The 24,883-nt window shown below is 40.1% G+C and overlaps 1 protein-coding gene across 2 annotated transcripts in view; it reads right to left on the bottom strand.

The window, feature by feature from the left end:
- Positions 1-24,883, bottom strand: part of slc8a1b (solute carrier family 8 member 1b) — a 213,727-nt gene that overhangs the window by 40,150 nt on the left and 148,694 nt on the right. The window contains exon 5 of one of the 2 annotated variants that reach the window (XM_088351428.1): positions 7,788-7,894. In XM_088351428.1, coding sequence (XP_088207554.1) covers positions 7,788-7,894 — 107 coding nt within the window. Of the gene's footprint in view, positions 1-7,508; positions 7,601-7,787; positions 7,895-24,883 lie in introns of both variants that reach the window. The other variant, XM_088351429.1, reaches the window with a different exon arrangement.

The raw sequence follows: 24,883 nt of genomic DNA, 5'->3' as shown, positions 1-24,883 counted from the left end.
GGCATCTCTGTGTTCTGCCAGTGCCTCCGTGGATTTTCTCTGGACACTCAGGTTTTCCTTCCATGTTGAAAAAACATTAACAAGAGGTTGATTGGCCAGTTTGTGCCTAGATTTGAATAAGCGTGTGAATGAATTGTCTGTCTCAGAGTGTGCTGCGACTGGCTGGGAAGCAGTCCTCGGTAATGTTTCCTGTAAGCTTCAACGGGTTTGAGCAATCACACAAAGTCTATCAATCTCAAGTGTGGCAACCAAATCATGATCAAACATGTCCAAAACCTGTGATTTAATCAATTACATTCTGATGGTTTTCTGCCAACTCTAACAGGTTTTTCAAATTTGAATGAATTGGCTAATGTTATATTTGAAAGTTTGCACGGCCCACACATGCCAGTTGTTTTTACACAAATATTACTATTATCTTTTGTTTTCTAATACTAACATTTTGTGAATTCCATTAGTTGGTTTCATAGTAGAGAACTGTATTTTTTACAAATTTTAGTGGAATTACAATGTTGGCAAAAAGATTCAGTCACATTCAAATAATTGCAAATAATTTGCAAATAATTTGAATGTAACACAGTAGCGATCAGACACTCCAAAAACTTGAATTTTTAATGCTTTTTTCTTCTTTACTTATGTCATTATTGCTGATTTGGGGCACCTGCGAATGCCCCGTTGGCGCCAACAGCCCTGAGCGCTGATTGGTTCATGGACTCTTTTTAAACCCCCGGCTTCCAAGAGAAAGCTGCCAGACCGTCCTGCGAACTTACGTTTTTGCTAGGCAAGCACAGTACCCTCCGACAATCTCCTGCTCTGTTTTTCTCCTGCCTGTTACCTGTTGCCGACCTGTTTCTGGACCCGTTTCTGCCCTGCTCTTCCGTCCCGGCCATCGACCTGTTTTGCCGTTTCCTGCCTGATACTTGTTGCCGACCTTTTTTCTGGACTCGATTATCACCCTTGCTCCCCTGTGCCGGCTACCGACCAGCTTTCCTGCCACCCATGACTATCCCCGTTCAGCACGGAAGTGCCACTTCAGCGTTCCTGCCATCAGCTACCACGATCATCGGATCGTTGAAGCAAACTGCTCTCTATCTCAATAAAACTGAGTTTAACGAACGCTATTGGGTCCTGTCTCCATTTCTGGCTTGTGACAACCAGCTTTTTACTTATTTTCCTGTTTTTTTCTCTGTTTCTTCCTTTCACCCCTATTTCATTCCTTCTTTTTCAGCTTTTTTCTTTTCTTCTCTTTTTTCTTTTTTTTATTTGGAACCTTTTTTACACTTTAATCTAGTTAATCTAGTTCGCCTTATAATCCAGTGCGCCTTATATATAGATCATTATATATCAATTATAATTCTGTTATTTCACTTTATTATTAACATGATAAATGGTTATATAAGAATGAAAGCAACAAAAAAATATGAAGAGCCATTTAGGAGTCAAAAGAGCTGGCTGTTTTTAGTGAGCCGAGCCAAAGAATTTGCTTCTCTTAAAAAAAGGACGGACACTTGCATGACAACATTGACATAGTTACATAAGTAAAAAGGTCACGTAGGTATGTAGTCTAACTGTGCACAGGCGATAATAATTAAAGTACACAACACTTGTCTCTATACTTTAATGTCTTAGTGATAAAAAAATAATAATACAATAATAATAATTTTTCACAATCCCCCCACCCCCCTCTCGCAATAACTAGCGCTCCTATGCCCGCTTGCTTTCATTTACTCAATCACGCGCATTGATTTTAAAATACAGCCGGTAAAACACAGCAGAGGGAACTCGCCTTGTTTTTACCTGGAGCATTGTAATTTTGGTCAAATTTCCTACTTAGTCAATTTAGCAATTTAGAAAAAAAAGAAAACACTCATAGTACTCTTTTGTGTGTTGTTTGTTGGTTTGCCTGCATGCACATGTTTGCGTGGGTGCCATGTGGACAGGTGTTTATGAGTGTACTCTTTAGAACAGGGGTCGGGAACCTTTTTGTCCCAAAGAGCAGTAAAAGCAAAAATATTATGATTTTTTTTTTCTTGAGAGAGCAGAACCAAAATTTAATAAAACCACCAAATCGGCTCTCCAGACAAAAGGTAATTATTCAGCACATTTTATTTCACTGTGTGGTGTTTGGCGATTTGATAAAATCTTTGAAATAAAAATAATGCCAGAGCCTGTGTTCTATAGAAAAATAAAAACACCACCTAAAATTAATCTCCCTCCTGCAGTTACTTTCGAGTGTTGAAGTTATTTTTGTCAACGAAGGTTTAATGGAACTTCGCGCTTTGTGCATAAATAACACTAGCATGAACAGACCCTCATCATGGAAAAGGTGTCAATTAAAAGGCGAGTGCCAACTACCATATTAGGAAAAAAATTTCAAGTCTGTTTATTTGTAAACGGAAATAATGTGGCAAAACGAACAGATTACACTATCATGACCCATAAATGTCGACTAAGAGCTAATGGAAACCTTTTAATAAAAAAAAAATGAAGGTTTATCTAACATGAACAATTTCGCAAAATTAGTGTTTTTTAGGCTTTGTGTAGTATTTGTGGCTTCTATATTACTGTAAATGTACCCCCAATGCTTCAAAGTTGGAAGTAAGGCACAGCCTTTGTTATTGATTTGTGCTTTTGTGCATGTTCCACTTGTGAACATTTTATAAATGTCACATAAGAAAGCTCTGACATTTTACACTACACACGGGACAACCTGAAAGCTCCTGAATGGCAGGGAAATGAGGAAAAAACTCAGTTCGAGGAGGAAAGGCAAGAACATGAGTGGTCAGGTGTGATTCCCACTCCATCAAACCTTTAAAGAGAAACCAAGGAGGAAAGGCGGGATAGTAAGGTATTATAAAATGAGAAATAGGAGAAGGCATAACTTAAACCAAAAGGATTTTCAAATTGAAAGCAGAACTGGAAGATGTTAGGGGTGGGACGATATATTTCTGTCACGATTTGATTGTATCACAATAGTAAGGTGTTGATTCGATATATAATCACGATTCTCGTTGATTGCGAAACCTACAAGTTTTGCGACTTGATATAATTATTTTTCTTTTTTCTAAAAAACAAGCAACATGCAAATAACAGGCACCTAATATATTTGTTTTGCTTTCAATGTGAAAATGTAAAAAATACTATAAAAATAATACAGATATCCTACTACAGTAATACTATCCATTCATTATCTGCACCGCTTATCCTCAGTAGGGTTGGAACGCCATCAACGTCTGTCTGAGGGCCTTTGTCTATACTGTTTCGGGCAAGGATACTGGGTCTCATCATGCCCGTCAAAAGGGGGAGCTCACTAGACGTTTGGAGGTGTCCGACTGAGCTCGGCCCAAACCCAGACCTCGAAGGCCGGATAGTCCAGTGCTCCAGGGCCCATCTTCTTAGTTCCACACAGTCCCTGTCCGCCCTCATACTCGACACGGCCTTAGCCCAGTATATGAAAAGTGAGAGAGAGCGAATACCGAGAAAGATCAAAAAAAAGAAAGCAGGATTTTATCCCAATTCCCCTTTAGAATGGGCAGTTCGGCAAGTCGTTTCCGACGTGGCGAAATTGGCTAAGCAAGTGAGTCAGTTACGGGTTAAGGGTTAAAGCTCTTCCCCCTTTCCTGCCGAGCTCTGGACGTTACTGAGCTGGTGAAGATGAGGCTTTCTGGGAACCAACTGCTCCCCTTTACTAGCCAGCCTCTTGTCTTGGGTCATCCCTGGTGGGTTCAGCACAACCCTCACTTCAACTGGCGTGAGGGGCGCTTCTGGAGTGGGGGGCTGATTGCCACCAGACATGCCTATGCACAGCCTCCCATGCCGTCCTGTGCCACTCCTTCACCGCCCGTTCTGTACAAGATTGCCGACTGCTGCCACCAGTTTCACCTATACACTTCCCCAAATAAAAGAATTGTACGAACGCTCTGGGGTCTCCTGCTCTGTTCTGGTCCTCCTGACAGAATCCTCAGACCAAGATGGACCCCCTTATGACTATGAAAGCCAGAACCAGCAGCCCAATTCCCCTTTAGAATGGGCAGTTCGGCAAGTCGTTTCCGACGTGGCGAAATTGGCTAAGCAAGTGAGTCAGTTACGGCTCGAGTGGGATCTGTTGGGTCGGGACTGGTCCTATCTCTCCAAAGTAATGACCCATCAAGCCACTTCATCGGTGCCCAACACTGACAGGGCACCTTCGGCCTTATGACTGCGCAATGACTCCCATGCCTGCCTGTTCGACTCTCCGGCCTGCCTGTTCGACTCTCCGGCCTGCCTTTTCGACTCTCCGGCCTGCCTTTTCGACTCTCCGGCCTGCCTGTTCGACTCTCCGGCCTGCCAGTCCGACTCCCCGGCCTGCCAGTCCGACTCCCCGGCCTGCCAGTCCGACTCCCCGGCCTGCCAGTCCGACTCCCCGGCCTGCCAGTCCGACTCCCCGACCTGCCAGCCCGACTCCGCTGCCTGCCAGTCCGACTCCACCTGTCCTGTTTTCGCCTGTCCTGTTCGACTCCCCTGCCTGTCCTGTTCGACTCTCCGGCCTGTCCTGTTCGACTCTCCGGCCTGCCTGTTCGACTCTCCGGCCAGCCTGTTCGACTCTCCGGCCTGCCTGTTCGACTCTCCGGCCTGCCTGTTCGACTCTCCGGCCTGCCTGTTCGACTCTCCTGTCTTTCCTGTCTGATTCTGCCTGTCCTGTTTGCCGGTTCTGAGTCGACTCTCCTGTCTTGCCGGTTCTGATTCTGCCTGTCCTGTTTGCCGGTTCTGAGTCGACTCTCCTGTCTTGCCGGTTCTGAGTCGAGTCTCCTGTCCTGCCGGTTCTGATTCTGCCTGTCCTGTCTGATTCTGCCTGTCCTGTTTGCCTGTTCTGAGTCGACTCTCCTGTTTTTGCCGGTTCTGATTCTGCCTGTCCTGTCTTGCCGGTTCTGATTCTGCCTGTCCTGTCTTGCCGGTTCTGATTCTGCCTGTCCTGTCTGATTCTGCCTGTCCTGAGTTGACTCTCCTGATTTACCTGTGTTTCCCTGTGACGTGTCTTGGGTTTATTTTTTTCGTGGGGGACTTCTGGAACCGTCCCTTGAGGGGGGGGTTTTGTCATGATTACCTAAGTGGAGCCACCTGGGGTAATCATCTGACTCGCTGGAATGCGCTTCCTGATTGGTTTATGTTCCCTTTTTAAGCACGCTACGTCGAGACCTCTTCGTCTGAGGATTACTTTTGTACCCCGTTTGACTCTCCTGATTTACCTGTGCCTTCTTGACTTGTTTACCTGATTCTGCCTGCCTCCGATACGACCTGCTTCCGTTCCACGCTACGATCTTCTTTCCAGTCCCGGTAAACTCGACCTGCTTCCGTCCCACGCTACGATTGGCTACGTGTTCCAAAGTTGTCTTCACGGCGTTGCTGCTGACGTTCGACGGTCATCGCGTCTCCCGCTAACCCTTTACACTTCCCCAAATAAAAGAATTGTACGAACGCTCTGGGGTCTCCTGCTCTGTTCTGGTCCTCCTGACATGTCCTTTATCAAGGTGTGGCATTTTTCCTCATTCTGTTTTTTTTTAATCCCCTTCTGTTAGTCAACCTGCAAAAAACCTGATGCACTAGAGCCTGTTACTCCTTCTGCCACCTACTTATATCAAGTGCTGCAATAGACCCAGCTTTCTCTGGACAATTCCGCTATGGTCAACCTGTAAATTGAGGACACTGGCGTTTGCTTATTGCCCATGAATTCTGACCGAGAGAACAACCATTTTAATTTGAGGCAGTTTGCAACAGTCTTTTGTTTTCTATTTTTGTAGACTTTCATTTTCAATACATTTTATTTGCACAAAGTTAAATACTTGGTCTAAGTCTGTATTAACTGTTTCGTACATCAAGTCATCGAATCTTATCTTCCAATACTAACCCACCAGTAAGACGTTTACACTTTGTAATAATATCGTTATTATACAGTGTTGACTAAATCAGGGCTGCAACTAATGAATATTTTTATAATCGTTATCCGTCTATTATTTTTTCGAATAATCAGATTTTTTTAAAACAAATTTTTAATTTTGTTTTCTGATCAAATGTTAAAGTTTGAAACAGATTGTCATGATTACTGATGTGACTCAGCTGTGCCCGCTCATTTGGCACCAACCGCCGCGGGTTCTGATTGGCTTCCTGTCACACCAGATAGTCTGCGCAGCCCTTCCTCTTTCCTTTAATAAAACTTGTGAGAAACGTAACGCAATTGGGTCCTGTTTGTGTTCTGGTCCTGACACAGATATAACACTGTTCTGTTGCAGGATTTTCATCTACCAGGATATCTAAACACACTTATCAAAATTTTGACAGCAAATTCTTATTTTTATTTTGGTTAAATCTTTGAATAAGATAAACAGTGGGCGGCACAGCGTCTGAATGGTGAGCGCGTCCGTGGCACAGTTATTAGGTCATGGGATCAAATCCAGCAACCAGCCTTCCAGTGCGAAGTTTGCATGTTCTCCCCGTGTTTGCGTGCGTTTCCTCCGGGCACTCCGGTTTCCTCCCACATTCCAAAAACATGCATTTCAGGTCAATTGGCCGGTGCAAATTGTCCCTATGTGTAAGTGTGCGAGAGAGTTGTCTGTCTCAGTCTGCCCTGCGACTGGCTGGCAACCATTCAGGCTGTGCCCTGTACGAAGATAGCTGGGATGGGCTCCAGCACCACCGCGACCCTACTGAGGAGAAGCGATGCAGAAAATGGATGGATGGATGGATAGATGATAAACATTTCCAATGGGCAAATTATATATAATATGTTTAAGAATCTGCAGAAGGTGTTGATTCAGACATGTCATTATCATTATTTTGTTCCTTTTTCCTTTAATTATTTTATTTATTTATTTTCAGTTTCTTTTCCCCCTCTGCATTTCTGCACTTTTTTATGTTCATTGACAGTGATTAACTTTGTAGTGTTTGACTTTTTCGTGCCAACTTTGTAATGATGCAATGTGCAATAAATTAAAAAAAAAAAAAATAGACTCTTATAAAGACTATTTCGAGCAGCCCTGTGCCGGACCAAAGTTGGACTACAACACTCTAACTTCACAACAAAATTTAATGCACTCATTTGCATTGATTTAACATGCTTAGTGGCTCATAAATCTAGTGACACAACAAATCTATGAGGAAATTAGTTGCCAACGCTTTTAATTGTCAATTTTAAACAGTTTTATCGATTTCTTGTTGCAGCCCTAAACTAAAAACTTCTTACATTACATTTGTGTAGGTATGAGATCAGTAGATGTTGTAAAGACGATAATTGCGTGCCTGTGCAGCCCTTTGAGACTCTTTGTATTTAACAGCTTTACAAATAAATGTGACTTTGCTTGAATTTTGTTCATATTTAGAATCAAATATTGTCAGGTGTAAAATGTTTTTTTTTTTTAAATAAAATGCCATTCATGCATTAAGGTCTCCTTGCTGTAGACTTATGGAGGAAGACGAGGTGGAGTTTAGGGGGAGCAGTGGGCTTCACACCTTTACCATCTTTCCTATTACTGTACCTCTCCTCCACTCGGGGGCTTGAAGTAGAATGTAGAAGGATGACTGCTTATTGTATTCTTCACGGTCTAAGATCCTAACCGTTATGCTCTTCCTGTATGGCACATGTAATGACACACACAAACACACACACACACACACACATATAGACGGGGTGGTAAATGCATGCATGCTATAAAACCAAACAATACAAATGATTGTAACTAACACAAGCAGAAACACACACGAGGGGGAGATGTGGTACACAATGACATGAATAGCTAAAGTAGGTGCCAGCCAACCTTTGGAGTCATCACTGTCCACCAGGTGAGGCTCCCCGATCTCGACGTAGAAGGTTTTGTTCTTCTCGTACTCCTCGTCGTCAATAATTTTCACCTTGATGGTTTTACTGAAGATGAGGGAGGAGTTGAAAAGAGGAAGAAAAGGAGAGAAAAAGGGAAGCAAAGAGAAAAGTGAGGAAAAGGCTGGAAAATTAAGAGGAAAAATAAGTTTGGGATTTCCCGGCATTTTCTTTGCAGTGGGCACTGTAACGCCTTAATAACTAATTTTGTAACCGTAGGTACTACATGGTGCATCACAGTGCATTTGTACACATTTTTCATGGCCAAATTCAAGCACTTTTCAAGACTTCAAAACACAACATTTAAAATAAAGGATGTACAAGGATTTAGAAAACCTGTATGAACGAAAGGAAGTACTTTTCTCTCACCAGTACTGTAATGCGTTAATGACAACATTTTGTTACTGTCATTACTACATGCATTACAGCATTATTCCGCTACACATTAAATATAGAGAATAATTCCAAGGTCCTAAGAATGCTGAGCACTCTGCGTCACTCACACTGCCAAATATAAACCTCAATCTGTGCCTCATATCAACCTCTAACCGCCTTTTCTAAAGGGTGCACATGTTTATATGTACCTACAAAAAACGACTAAATGCAGTTATGTTGTTGCCATCTTCAACACAGAGTATGAAGGCGCTAAATTTCTACTCATGGAGTTTATCCTCAAAATATTTATTGCATGGGGTGCCATGTCTAATCTTGTTGCGGTAAATTTTTCACAACTTTGATATCAATGACAATAAAGACAATTCTATTCTATAGGAAAATGTTTATTCCTCAATATGAAAGATATGAACCCAAAACATACAGGAAATTAAGTCTATATAAAGTAAAAATGAAAACATCATTTATTGTGTTTGAAATGGTCAACCTTTTTTTTTGTAAAGACGAACTTGCTTTTTCCTTTTTAATTTTTTTTTTTGCAAGCACACTCCAAAAAATAATAATTCATTATTAAGTTAAGGGGCTGGAGCTGTACGGTAGATGACTGTTTAGCACGTACCCACAGTCCAGAGGTCTGGGTTCAATTCCATCCACCTGTGTGGAGTTTGCATGTTTTCCTCATCCCTGAATAGGGTTTATCCAAGACATCTAATTTCTTCCCACAACCCCAAAACATGCACATTATTGTTTAAGTACTGTTTTCTTAGATTAGTACATTTTTACGGTACTTCGGTAATCGCCCCTCTTGCCAACAAAAAGGTGAAAAGAAAAATACCCATGTCCACAGCTTCCGTCAAACGGACTTTTTCATCCCTAAATTGAATAAAAACCTATGCCAGAAATACAGCAAGCTTGGCTTTCAGCACTAGCTTTGATGGCGATAGAAAAGAACTTCTTGATGTAACCGAACCCACGGAGAATCTGTACGACAGAGTAATTAACATTTTCTTGAGGAAAGAATGTGGCTATGATTCCGAATTAGTATTGCACTTTTTGGAGGCTTATATTGATCCTTATTTATACGTGTCGCAGTAGTAGCTGCAGTAAATGTTTTATACCATACAATTGTTATTGAGAGTTGGATCGATTCATATGTAGCACTACTGAAGGCCTAGGCGTGAAATGCACAGCCCACCCCTGAGCAATGGACCGACTACTAGTGGCAGATTTTAGACAGGAAACAACACTACCCGAACAAAGCAGGCGCCTGCACAATACACTCATTACTTTTCGGACTGATTTTATCCCCGAATAACCAACAAAACATCCACCAAATTGAATCACTAGGCAGAGACAACAAGACTGGGTCGATAAACCCCATCCAAATTATACTTTTTAGCAAGGCACATTTGTTTATCTGTTCCCCCATCTGGACCAGAAAAAAACAGATCCAAATCCATCAAAGAACAGCCGAAAGCACACTTGTAATCTGGGCTGTAGGTCACCACAACACCAAAACACACACGAGCACACGTAATTAGCGGGAAGAAATTTTAAGTATTAACTTAAAATGACATGTATGCCCGGACAAAATGAGAATACACCAAAAGCGGAGAAACGTCAGATTTGTATACACAACAGCAGAAGTAAAACATACAAAAAGAAAAGATCGTTCACTTTCATAGACTTAAATGAGAGGGCGGCTTAAGCCTTGTGTTAGCCCTCTCATTATCTCATTGTGAGCATACAGGTTAGTTAGTAAAGCTACCGCTTAATCTGGTAGACTACATACACATACTAAAACTAAAACAAAGAATAATCTATTGGACGGGTGCCCAAGCTCTTTTAATATTGTCCCATTAAGACAGATGGGCAATAGTTCTCAACCTTCTGGACTGGAGAACAAGCCAACAACCCACAGTCTGCTGTGCTCAAAGCAGCTAAAATGGAAAACAAAATGTAGGTATGATGGATGATAAACAGATGAATGGTGAAATGGTAAGAGGGATAAAAAGAGGGATAAAAATGGAGAGGGGATCAATCATAATATGAGTTTTAGTTCTACGAGTTCAAACCAGCTTCATTTTAAAATAAGGTGTAGAATGAAGCAATAAAACTGAGGTATTTGGACGTTGCAAAGGCATTTCAATATTAAAAGCATTCCAAGACAAACACCCTTCACCCACAGTGAAATTTGGAGGCGATTCTATCATGCTGTGATGCAGTGTGGCCAGTGTAAGTAAAGTTGAAGGTTGCATGAATTCCAGTCAGTATAGGCAGATTATTATAAATAATGGTCAAGAATCAGTGACAAAGTGGGAGTTGCACTGGGGTATGGACACATCAATAAAAAACGGCCCTTAACGCTTCTCAATTTCTGCTGGTGTCCTTCTATGGAATCAGGTGGAGTATTATGGCGTGATACGCTGAAAGCATGACTGAGCACAGAAAAAGCCTACAGTCACAAACAAAGCCCAGATAATCATCAACTGCTCTTTGCCCACCCTGGAGGACATTGCCGGCTCGCAATACCAGAGCAGAGCCGACAACATTATATAAGACGCCTTCCACCCAACCACCACCTTTTGACCTGCTGCCCTCTTGCAGACGCTACACAACTACATTACTTTAAAAAAGGACAAACAGAATCAGAAACAATTTCTTCCCCAGGGCTATGACCACCCTAAAATAGCAAACAAGACTGAAAAATAATATCTATCCTGATTATATATTAAAAATGTCTATCAAGTCAAGTCATTTCTATCCATATTTTTTTTTTTTCTAAACACTTATTTTGAAAATGGGCTGCATGGCGGCTAAGTGGTTAGAGCGTCCACGGCACAGTTTTGAGGTCATGGGATCAAATCCAGCTACCAGCCGTGCTGTGCGGAGTTTGCATGTTCTCCCCATGCTTGTGTGTGTTTCCTCCGAGCAGAGCAGAATTTTTGTAGTTAGGTGTAGTATTTCTTAAGTAGTACTGTAGTTGTGTTTTTGTAGTATTTCTGTCGTAATATTTATGTTCTAGTATTTTTGTCTTAATGTATTACTGGAGTAGGCGGCACAGTGCGGAGGTTCAGGGTTCAAGTCCAGCTGCCGTAGACTCCCCGTGTGGAGTTTGCATGTTCTCCCCATGCTTGTGTGTTTCCTCCGAGCAGAGCAGAATTTTTGTAGTTAGGTGTAGTATTTCTTAAGTATTACTGTAGTTGTGTTTTTGTAGTATTTCTGTTCTAGTATTTTTGTCTTAATGTATTACTGGAGTAGGCGGCACAGTGCGGAGGTTCAGGGTTCAAGTCCAGCTACCGTAGACTCCCTGTGTGGAGTTTGCATGTTCTTCCCATGCTTGCGTGGGTTTTCTCCCACATTCTGAAAACATGCATGTTAAGTTAATTGGCCGGTTGAAATTATCCCTAGGTGTGAATTAGCAGGTAAATGGTTCTATGTTTTCGTTGTACTGCAACTGGCTGACAACCAGTTCAGGGTGTCCCCTGCCCACTGCCCTAAGATAGCTGGGATAAGCTCCAGTACCCCTGCGACCCTACTGAGGATAAGTGGTGCAGATAATGGGAATGATGGATGGATGTATATTTTGGAAATATGTTAATGCTAATGTAATTTTATTATTTTGCATCACACTATTGTTCTGATGCACTTAGAACTAAGGTCAGTTTAAAATAATAATAATGATGATAATAATAATAATAACAAATTTTACCACAAAGCGCCTTTTAGGACACCCAAAGTCGCTGTACAAAAAATATCAAACAACAATAAAACAAGAATAAAACAAGCAAGTTATAAATAGCAAATAAAAACAAAGTTAAAAAAAGGGGGCGGTATGTGGAGTAGATAATTATGAATAGCCAAGTCTAAGGAGGTAAGATTTGAAGGTGGACAGGGTGGCGGAATTCCACAGGTCAGGTGGTAATGAGTTCCAGAGTTGGCGGGCAGAGCAGCTGAAAGCTCTGCTTTCTATGGAGCTGAGACGGGCAGCAGGTACAGTGAGATGGAGGGAGGAGAAAGATCTGAGGTATTTTTGTAAGCACCATCTCTGAAATATATTTATCTTACTATGCTATCATTTCTTATTTTTCAAGTCTTTCATGGCATGTTTATCTTGCAATGCCACATTTAAGCTCAGGGTTAACGATGTTCACTATGTTGTTGTCAATGACAATAAAGACAATTCTAATTCTAACTAAAAACAGAGTACATTATGTGAATTTTTAAAGAAAAAAATGAAACATTCAGAGAAGGATGAATAAGAAATAAATGGCACCTATAAGTGAAAGTAATGGAGGAGGCATGTCAGGTAGCAATTACTGAGGAATAATCAAACTATTATGAAAATGTATGGCATTGATTAATTGCCCTGTGAGTTCATTGAATCATCAGCATCAAATATAACAGTACAGTATTAAAGTATTAAAATCAAATTAAAATCAAACTATAAACAAAATGAAATTAAAACGATAATATTGCTGAGTGGGCAGCACGGCAGCGCAGTGTTTAGCACGTGTGCGGCACAGTTCTAAGGTCTTGGGAACCTCCTGTGTCCAGCTACCGGACTTCCTGTGCAGAGTTTGTATGTTCTCCCCGTGCTTGCGTGTCTCTAGGTGTGAATGAGCGAGCGAGTTGTCTGTCCCTGTGGCTGGCAACCAGTTCAGGGTGTCCCCTGCCCACTGCCCGATGATTGCTGGGATGGGCTCCAGCACCCCCGCGACCCTACTGAAGATAAGCGGTGCAGCTAATGAGATGAGATGAGATATTGCTGAGTGACTGCGCCCCTGAAGATGGCAATACAGTAATCCCTCACTGTATCGTCGTTTGCTTTTTGCAGTTTAATCATGCAATTCGTTCTGCATTTTTATTGACTAAACAGTTGCCTCGCCCCTTTTCTATCTGTGTCTGCCTGTGTGGATGTAACATTGCAGTCTAAGTTGTACACAAAGAGTTTGGTATTTTTTTTTTCATTTTCGAGTTTCTCTCAAAGCCATCACGTGAAAAAAACAAACAGAAAAAACAAAACAAAAAAAACAGTCTGAACCCACAAAAGCACAAAAGTTTTTAAAAATGTACAGTTTGATGTTTGTATTTTGATGTTTATTTTTTGTTCTACTGAAAAATATGTATTTTTATCAGACATTTTGTTGTGTCATGCAGGGATTCGACTTTAAAGTTGCTTAGAAAAAAAAGTTAAAAGTTTACGGAAGAGTGAAAAAATAAATGGTACTTTAATTCAAAAACAAATCAAATCTAGTCAAGTCACATTCATTTGTATAGCCCTTAATCACAAAAATGTCTCAAAGGACTGCACAGGATTACAATTACACCATCGCCTGATCTTAAACCAACATGCAATGCATGCATTCATTCTGTGCAGAAGAAAGGGACCCCCAAACCTTTTCCCCCTGCCTTTTCTCTTTCCCTTTCTTTATCTTACCATTACTTTCTTTTTCCTGTTTCTTATTTCCTTGCTTTCTTATTCTTTTTTCTTGTTTTTTTTCCTCCTGTTATTATGTTTCTACTGCTTGCTTTCTTCTTTTTTTTCTTATTCCTTTTCCCATTTAAAAAAAAAAAATCCTGGCGTTTTACTTCTTTTTTCTTGCTTACTATTTTTTCTTCTTTCTTTTTTCCTCCTTCATTTTTTCTTTAGTTTTTTTTCCAACTAGATTTCTTTTTTTCTTGCCTTTTCCTTTTTAATTTTTTTCCTAGCATTTTTAAACATAATTTTTCTCTTTTTCTTTTTATTATTTTGTTCCCCCCAGCTGTTTACTTTCTTTTCTTTCTTTGTTCCTTTTTTTCCTTCTTTTTCCATTTTTTTTGCCTGTTTTCATTATTTTTAAACTGCTCTCACCACTGCATCCAGTTTCCTTCAGGTGGCAGAGTCTCCGTGGGCGTGGTGTCCCCCACCACTCCCCCCTAGTAACGCCCCAGGGCCGGTATTCAGTGAGCTCATGTGGAAAATCGTCTGTATCAGTTACAGGGCGAAATCCCCCAAAATTCGGGGAATTTTCTGTTGAAGCTGACAGACATAAGCATGACACAACTCTTTTGCGCACACATTCCAAGACAGCGCAGATGTACATTAATCATTGTGCAAACCAAACAAAAACTATCAAATGATGTAGAGTACATAGTGCATGTGACCCGCACTGTGGCTTGTGTGATGCATTGTCATGGCAACTGGATATTTGCTCCATCACTAAGTGAGACGAAGATTGTTTCCAGACCCGGGTTGTGAGTGTGTCTCCAGACATACATATTCATTCATACATACTCACTCGCCCTAACCGGCAGTGCTATGTGTTTATATGTGACAGTACTGTAGTCTGGGGCAGCAGTAGCTCAGGAGAAGGAATGTTTTTCTCTGGGACCCAAGGGGTCACAAGTTCAATTCCCGGCGCATCCGTGTTAAACGTCGAAGTGTCCTTTGGCCAAACACGGAACCCCTAATGCCCCTGATAAGCAGGTAGGCATCTTACACTATGCTATTGGCGTGTGTGAATGGGTAAGTGTAAAGTACATTGTAAATAACTTTGTAGGATCAGTGATTTGAAAAGCGCTAAATAAATGCAGTTCATGCAGTCCGTTGTTTGAAGCAAAGTATGTGTAAGCGCCTGCATCCAATCATTACAGTAAGGACAGTTTAAACAAATGACTATGCAACCGTGTGTGTGATCGCGTGTGTGAGTGTGGATGTTTGCTTGTGAGAAAAAGCCTTTTTTAAAGGGGCACTGTGTAAAATTTGACCAGTAGGTGTCACTGCATTGTGTAGTGAATTTGAAAACGCGTGCTAAAAAGAAAAGAAGGAATAAAAACTACGGAGACTCAAAATGACCAAACTGCACCCCAATTATTCCCAAGTATTCTTTTGACCCCAAAACAGCTCATTTTAAAAATCGTTGTATTGGAAAGTAATGATCGACATTTTTGAAGCTTTAAACAGTGCATAAAAAATAACAGTGAGGCAATGTAGTCCAAATAACAAACTGGCATACTATGCAATCCTCTATTCACGTGTCCAAAATTAGACACATGTTCCTTGAAAACATTATTCCAGTTTTCTTTTTTGTTTTTGTTGTTTTGACACAGCTAATACTGCCTATGTAAGACATTTTTACTGTGGCAGTTGAACTTTTGTACATCAATGTTAGTTGCAACTATAGAAGAACAATGGTGAAATACTTCCCAACACTAAAATCTGGACATTTGCACAAATTATCTGCACTGACTCAAGCTTGTTTTTGTACTTCTTAATCAAGTTTTAACATAGGTCTACGGTCACTTAAGCTCTTGAAGGGAAGATATATAAATGAGGAGATCAGTATCAGGCATTGAAGTGAATCAATGTTTTATGAAAAGAGGTCTCGCACTGTTTTACACTGTATTTGTTTGTTACTAGTGCAGTAAAATGATCACCTGTTGGCCAAAAGGTTCACGAGTAGTAGAAGTGGTTTGGAGGGTGTTCTTTATAAGAATACATTGCGCTTTCTTAATTCCTATTGGGAAAAAACAATGGAGTTTAGTGCTCCCGCCTTAATTTCATTCCCAGTGGGTGATCTTACTTCTGCACATAGGGCTGAAGGTGTGCATCTGTATATGAATGGCAGCATGCAACACACACACCTCGACAAAAATAAACACTACTGGGGAATTTGGGTTTGAAAGCATGTGTTTATATCCCTAAAATCCTTCATCCTCTTTGAAAGCAGCTGAGACAGATCACTTCTCCTCCTTCGCATCGTTTTTAACGCATTAGTACTTTGGGCGTATTTATAGCTGCACATATTAGCAAAGTATGGGTATAAACTAAAAAGTATAAAAGAGGGGGTATCGTGTAAATGCATGAGTATAAAGGACGTACCGGGGTGGATAGGCGAAAAGAACGGGAAACTGGCTGACTAAAAACAGGCAGGAGCAGTTAGGATAACCGGGAGCAACAACAAAACAACTACCGCTGCAACAAACACGAACCCAGCCGTAAATATACCAAATGTTTACGACAGGCTAGCCAGATGGTATAGAGGACGAACCGGGACAGATCAGCGAAATAAAAAGGGAGGCTGGCTGACCAAAAACATGTAGTAAGCAGCAAGGATAACCGGGAGCCAAAAACAAAAAACTACCAGGGCAACAAACACGAGCTTGGGAAAAAAAACAATGAACACAGCAGGCTAGCCAGCTAGCCGACTGCTAATGGGGCTAAGCTAGACCAAACAAAACTGGAATCCTTCAGGGGTGCTGGAGCCCATCCTAGCCATCCTCGGGCAGTGGGCAGGGGACACCCTGAACTGGTTGCCAGCCAGTCGCAGGGCACGCAGGGACAGACAATTCGCTCGCTCACTCACACCTAGGAACAATTTGGACCGGACAATTAACCTGACATGCGTGTTTTTGGACTGTGGGAAGAAACCGGAGTGCCCGGAGGAAAACCACGCAAGCACGGGGAGAACATGCAAACTTCACACAGGAGGTTCGATCTCATGACCTCAGAACTGTGCCGCACACGCTCTAACCACTGTACCGCCGTGCTGCCCTATATATATATATATATATATATATATATATATATATATATATATACACATATATATATATATGTTTCTTTATATACCTTTTCTGTGTTGCTGTTTTTGCATTTCACCCGAGCATATTACCTTTTAGATTTTTGGTTTCTGATCCAAATTTTCCTTTCAGTGCATCCATAGTTTATATACTTTATGTGCGGCACAGTTCTGAGGTCGTTGGGAGCCTCCTGCGTCGGTTCAAATCCAGCTCCCGGCCTTACTGAGCGGAGTTTGTATGTTCTCCCCGTGCTTGCGTGGGTTTCCTCCGGGCACTCCGGTTTCCTCCCACATTCCAAAGACATACATTTCAGGTGAATCGGCCGGTCCAAATTGTCCCTAGGTGTGACTGAGCGAGTGAATTGTCTGTCCCCGTGTGCCCTGCGACTGGCTGGCAACCAGTTCAAGGTGTCCCCTGCCCAATGCCCGATGATTGCTGGGACGGGCTCAAGCACCCCCGCGACCCTACTGAGGATGAGCGGTGCAGCTGATGAGATGAGATGAGATGGGTTACAGACATAGATTATTGCACTTGGTAGATGTGGAAGTATTTTTCTTTTTTTTCGGACGATAAAAAACTAATGACATATATAAATATGAACAGTTTCCCTAGCACATGGCACATACAGTAAGTAGTAAAATATAACATTAAATTAACTATTCAGGGTTTACCCCGCCCCCCATAAGTCATATAAGGATCGGAAGAAAAAAACGTTTTAGAACAGCTGTTTTATTTTCCATTTGTGGGTTTGTTTACTTTGTGTTTGAGTGCATGTGTGAGTATCTGCGTGTGTCTCTCAAAGCACAGTGGAAAAGGACATCCACTGACAGCAGTGACAAAACACAGATTGTGTGTATATTTTTGAAATGTAATCCTTTGAAATGTGGGGAAGACTGTGTGTAAGGGTTTGTTTGTGTGTATGAGAGGCTGATTGAGAAGTAAATCATACATGCTCTAACATATAAGATTATACTCTCACACATTCACACCTATACTCTCATACAGACATAGTCATACCCAAGCACATACACTACTATACTGTCTCATACACGCTACTAAACTCTCCTACACACACTACTAGATTCTCTTACAAATACTATTATACTCTCATACAAACTACTCACTCACACATACTACTATAATCTCATACACACACTAGTAAGCTTTCATACACATACATTATACTCCCACACACTTACTGCTATCCTCCCGCAAAAACACTACTATAGCCTCTCACACAAAATAATACACTATCTCAGACACACTACTATACTCCTCGTCAAACACGTCTATAGACTCTCACACCGCTATTATACTCTCTCAAATACACTACCACACTACTCTTCCTTCTAACACGGTACCATTAAACCATTAAAATTGCTATTACTATAGGTAATGTTTAGACCTAGTGTAATGATCACCTCCCCTTCTAATGTTGTTTTACTTTGGTTACTTTTGGTAACCAAGGCGAAGCATATTAATCTATATGTACTGGACTGTCTCAGAAAATTAGAATATTGTGATAAAGTTCTTTATTTTCTGTAATGCAATTAAAAAAACAAAAATGTCATACATTCTGGATTCATTACACATCAACTGAACTATTTCAAGCCTTTTATTATTTGAATATTGCTGATTTTGGCTTACAGCTGAAAAAAACTCAAAAATCCTATCTCAAAATATTAGAATACTTCCTCAGACCAAGTAAAAAAAATAATTTTATAACAGCAAAACTAAATCAAACATTTGAAAATGTCAATTGATGAACTCAGTACTTGGTTGGGAATCCTTTTGCACGGATTACTGCATCAATCCGGCGTGGCATGGAGGCAATCAGCCTGTGGCATTGCTGAGGTGTTATTGATGCCCAGGATGCTTCGATAGCGGCCTTCAGCTCATTTGCATTTGTAGGTCTGGTGTCTTTCATCTTCTTCTTAACTATACTCCACAAATTCTCGATGGGGTTCAGGTCAGGGGAATTAGCAGGCCAATCAAGGACAGTGATGCCATGGTCAGTGCACCAGTTACTGGTGGTTTTGGCACTGTGGGCAGGTGCCAGATCATGCTGGAAAATGAAATACTCATCTCCATAGAGCTTTTCAGCAGATGGAAGCATGTAGTGCTCTAAAATCTCTTGGTACACAGTTGCATTTACTCTGGACTTGATGAAACACAGTGGACCAACACCAGCAGCTGACATGGCTCCCCAAACCATTGCTGACTGCCTTTCTCCAGACTCTGGCGCCTTGACTTCCAAATAAATGCAAAACTTGCTTTCGTCTGAAAAGAGGACTTTGGACCACTCTGCAACTGTCCAGTGCTTCTTCTCCATAGCCCAAGTCAGACGCTTCTTCCGTTGTCTTGAGTTCAGAAGTGGCTTGACCATGGGAATACGGCTATTGTAGCCCATTTCCCGGACACGTCTGTGAACTGTGGCTTTTGATACCTGGACTCCAGCTTCAGCCCACTGTCTTTGAAGCTCCCTCAAATTCTGGAAGCGGCTCTTCTTCACAATTTTGTTAAGGCTGCGGTCATCTCTCTTGGTTGTGCAGCGTTTCCGGCCACATTTTTCCCTTCCAACAGACTTTTTGTGGATATGCTTTGAAACTGCACTCTGTGAACAGCCTGCTCTTTGAGAAATTTCTTTTTGTGTCTTACCCTCCTGATGGAGGGTATCAATGATGGTCCTCTGGACAGCAGTCAGATCAGCAGTGATTTAGTTTACTGAACCAAGCTGAGTGTTTTTAAGGCTCAGGAAACCCTCGCAAGGTGTTTCGAGTTAATTAGATGATTCAGGTGATTAGTTGAATAGCCTACTTGTATACTTTTTCATGATATTCTAATATTTTGAGATAGGATTTTTGAGTTTTCTTAAGCTGTAAGCCAAATTCAGCAATATTAAAATAATAAAAGGCTTGAAATAGTTCAGTTGATGTGTAATGAATCCAGAATGTATGACATTTTTGTTTTTTTAATTGCATTACAGAAAATAAAGAACTTTATCACAATATTCTAATTTTCTGAGACAGTCCAGTATATATTGTACAGTGAGACGTCAAACTGGAGTTGCTCCTAGTATAGTGAGAGTCTAGTAGTGTGTGGATGAGAGAGTATAGTAGTATTTGTATGAAAGTATAGTGGTTTGTGTGAGAGAGCATAGTAATATGTGAGATAGAGTATAGTAGCGTGTGTATAGCATTATGTGTGAGAGAATATGGTATTGTGTGTATGAGACACTTTTTAAAGACATTCAAAGCCAATTTTCTAATTTCTTCAGTACCATCAAAATAAAAAAAAAATCAGGTTTGGACTTAATTATACTATTAAAATATGATACACACGGTAATATGGAGCTGACATTTTTTGTTGTAGAATTCTTCGCATTTCGATTTATAGATAGATAGATAGATAGATAGATAGATAGATAGATAGATAGATAGATAGATAGATAGATAGATAGATAGATAGATAGATAGATAGATAGATAGATAGATAGATAGATAGATAGATAGATAGATAGATAGATAGATAGATAGATAGATAGATAGATAGATAGATAGATAGATAGATAGATAGATAGATACTTTATTCATCCCTGCAGGGAAATTCACAACTGGGAAACTCTACCTTAATTTTGTGCAGAAGCTATGATAACTGTTTATAAATGATATGTAATCCTTGCATTAATGCACATTTCCTAGTGCTCTGTAAAGCTGGAGCATGCACCTGTCCTCTTGGGCTAGACACTTAGGGAGCAATTACGCTTCATAGGACAATGGCCTACAAACTACAACAACTAATACCAGTTGCCAATAATCACAAGCGTCGAAGAAATGAAATTGAAAAGTGAAGCCACCGAGAGCAGTGTCGGTGTCATTTTTAAGCAGACTTATTGGAAAACATGAGAACAATTGTGAACATCTAATCGCAGTTCACCCAAAATTGAAGCACATAAAATTCAATTCTTTTCAAGGATTTCAACCACCCGTAGAAACTCTGATGAGAGTATTGTAGTATGTATGCGTGTATAATAATGTGTGAGAGAGTATGGTACTGTATGAGATATGTTCAGAACCCGCACGTGCAGTATTCAGGCGTTTTAGAGGGCTTTACAAGTTAATAGTGTCGTTGGCCGCAGAAGCTACCTACAACAGTGTTCTGAAAGCAACAGGTGCTCAACACACCAGTTAGAAATGTAGTTTCTTAAAAAATTACAATGACCCATCACTGGTAAGCTATCTTCAAAGCCTGTCTAAGAACTATTCAGCAGTTCTAAGGGGACTACCTGGTGCTTAGAGCCTCCTATTTTACACACGCAGAATGAAAGCACTATAGTTTTACAAGGTGATAATGTCCCCAGCCGTATAAGCTAACCATAACAGCGTTCTGAGAGCAACAGGCGCTTAACGCACAAGTTAGAAATGCAGTTTCCTAGAATATCACAATGACCCATCAGAGCTGGTCTGCTGGCTGTTCAGGTGTTCCTATGGGGGATACCTGGTACTTGGAGACCGCTCCTTCACACACCACCAATGAGAAGACCGTGGTTTTATAAGGTAATAGTGTTGTTAGCCGTAGAAGCTAACCACTAAAGCATCTTGAAAGCAATGGGGGGTCAAAGTACTTAAAGTACCCTAAAGTACACAAAACACAATGCTCTCGTTCTGGTGGCTAATAAAGAGCACGTGAGCTCGCACATAAAACATTGACACCTGGGACACGGCGCTACAGTTTAAAGTCCAAATTAATTAAGGCGCGTACTTATTAGCTTACCCCTTGACGGGCCGCTCGCGTTTGTCTATTGGGGCCCCATCTGTACAGCGTAGCTCATTTAAACAAGGCAGATGCACAACTTCACGCACGAGTTTGCTTACTTTGTTCTAATGTGCTGTTGTGGGAATCTTGTTTGTTTGCAGTTTATTTCTAATTTAACTTTTGATTCATATCAGGTTCATTTTTAACCCACTGACGTTCCTGTAAAATGTGCCTAAAATTCCAATCCAAGACATACTCAAAGCAAATTAAATGCTGTTCTTGAACCATTTGTAGAATATGGACGGTTCTGGTCTCTTTTGAAAGCGAGAAAGCAAGAGCAGGAGAGAGAGAGAACCCAACTTGACAGCCAGACTGTGATAGTACCACTCTGAAGTTTTTTCCCAAACTGAAATATTCACTGCACGTACTACTAACTGCGTTAAAACACACAGAAATAGAAGGGATTTTATTCTCACCTGATTTTTTTTTAGCATGGGCATCTTACCTGGAAAATAGATGAAACAATAGCTTGAACCCTTTTCAATTACAATCTGAAAAACTAAACATTGTATTTTACACATTTTTCTAAGGTTAGCTTAAGGCATTTGCAAATGTGGCCATTTGGGGATGATCAGTTTACAACACTAAAACTTTAAACAATTTATATTTTACTTGGGCCAATTTTGTAGACATTGTCAAAGACTTGTTAAAAGTTTGACTTCTATTTCCAGAAGACAAATCAATGATTATGCACACTTGCGTAAAAATGTATCACAAATTGCTCTGCCCGCATTTAGTTTCGGCTCAGATTTGAATACACATCGGAAATTGTATAAATTTATGTTTGAAATTTCATTAGCTAATTGATGTGGAAATCATCATTTGAATCGGGTACTACTGGCTGAGGATAGTCGGACCTATTGGAGGCGATCTCCCTTTTATCAAACAGACCGTATAGGCAAATGCGGGTTGTGGACCTTGGCAAAAAGCCTGCCATTAGCCGAGAGGGATGGCAATCGAAAGGTCAAAGGCTAACTACTATATTAGGAATAATTTTACCAGTCTGTTTTTTTAAAAGCAAGTTTTGGAGCAAAAAGAACAAATTACAAAAAGGAATGTTGAATAAAGCAGACATGCTTTTAGGCAGATTTTTTTTTTTAAGTCAGTCGGCATTGTAGTACATATTTTACACTGTTGGATTCTTTGGATTTTTCTGGATATAATGAAGCCATTTGTGCGTACATTCAGCGAATTTCATGACAGCCAGGGGATGTAATTGGTGAGTTATAGTATTTTTTGGGGTATCTTGTTTTAGACTGATCGTGATTTTGTCTGATGAGTATTTCAGTGACTGGTGACATCAAAGAGAAACATTTTTGTTTATTGAATCTAAATGTTAAGGGATTAAAGTAATTTTGGAGTTAGGTGCTCAGGGGTATAAATATTTTCGCGATACCATCATTTTTTTCAGGCCGATTTAGTACTCAACTCTTAAGGAGTCAGTGGTACTGATACCAGATAAAAAGACCATTGGTACATAAAAGAGATGTTTTTAAAGGGACATTGTGTAATATTTGACCACTAGATGTCGCCTTATTGTGAAGTGCAGGGGGGGGCAACTATTTGGAGTGGCGGGCAGCATTGGGCAAGTGCTACATTTGATATATTTTAGTATTTTTGTTGTATTTCTGCAGTCATATTTTTGTCGTATTTCTTTGTCGTATTACTGTAGTTTTACTTTGGTAGTATTTGAGTAGTTTTACTTTTGTAGTAATTTTGTAGTATTTCCATATTCATATTTTTGTATTATTTCCATAGGCGTATTTTCGTATTATTTCCAAAGTAGTATTTTTGTAGCATTTCCATAATATAATTTTTGTAGAAGATCTGTAGTATTTTTGTATTATTACTGTAGTTGTATTTTGTAGCATCTCTGTCGTAATATTTCTGTAGAGGTATTTCCGTGGTATTTCTGTCGTAATATTTCTCAGTTGAAGTTTTTTTTGTAGTATAGTATTTCCATAGTCAGATTTTTGTAATTATTCCATAGTATTTTTGAAGTATTTCTGTGGTATTTTTGTAGTATTTACAGAGCAAAATTTTTGTAGTTAGGTGTAGTATTTTTCAAGTATTACTGTAGTTGTGTTTTTGTAGTATTTCTGTCGTAATATTTATGTTGTAGTATTTCTATATTATGGTATAACTGTAGAGGAATTTTTATAGTTTTTTTTAGGAAATATCCTTGTTGTTTTTCTTTATTATTTTTCTAATATTACTGTAGTTGTATTTTTGTAGTATTCTTCTTGTAATATTTCTGTAGCAGTATTTTTGTCTTAATGTATTACTGGAGTAGGTGGCACGGTGCGGAGGTTCAGGGTTCAAGTCCAGCTACCATAGCTTCCCCGTGTGGAGTTTGCATGTTTTCCCCGTACCTGCGTGGGTTTCCTCCGGGCACTCCAGTTTCTTCCCACTTTCCTAAAAACATGCATGTCAGATTAATTGGCCGGTCCACATTGTCCATAGATGTGAACGAGCAAGTAAGTTGTCTGTCACTGTGTGCCCTGCGACTGTCTGACAACCAGTTCAGGGTGTCCCCTGCCCACTGCCTGAAGATAACTGGGATGGGCTCCAGCATCCCCGCGACCCTACTGAGGATAAACGGTGCAGATAATGGATGGATGGATTACTGTAGTAGTATTTTTAGTAGCATTTCTATAATATTTTTGTTTTCAGAATGATAGAAAAATAATATATTAGATCCCTGTTTTTAAGCACTAAATCTTCTAATTAGATTTGTAATAATTTTGTAGTGAGTTTTAAAGTATTTCTTTAGTAGTATTTTTGTTGTAGACACACAAAGGGACAATGGGGACAAAGTTGGCACCTAGTTTTTTAGCAGTACTTTATTTACTATTATATATGTATTGTCATTATATTTTGACCATTTTTGTCTGCGGGCCGAATAAAAAAGCCTGATCCGCATGTGGCCCGTGCAGAGCTCTCCCAAGGCATAAGCGAGCTAAGCAGCAAAGTGATTAACCCTTTGGTTGCCAACATTGTTCCCATTGTCACTTTGTGTGTTCACTCAAAAATACTTCGAAAGAAATACAGCTAAAATACTACACAATAACTCCAAAATCAAACATCAAATATAGTGCTTAAAAACAGAGATCTCATATATTATTTTGCTATCATTCTAAAAAAAAAAAAAAAAAGTATAGTACTACAGTAATACTATATTACAAAATGCTACCACAGAAATATTTACTCCAAAAATACTGCTTTGGAAATGCATCTATTATACTTCTACTGAAATAGAAAGAA

Source organism: Urocampus carinirostris, chromosome 13 (genome assembly GCF_059441175.1).
Source record: "Urocampus carinirostris isolate Australia breed hairy pipefish chromosome 13, RoL_Ucar_1.0, whole genome shotgun sequence".
Taxonomy (NCBI): domain Eukaryota; kingdom Metazoa; phylum Chordata; class Actinopteri; order Syngnathiformes; family Syngnathidae; genus Urocampus; species Urocampus carinirostris.
Note: the sequence above shows the minus strand (reverse complement) of the source record. Positions and strands in the feature narration are given on the sequence as shown.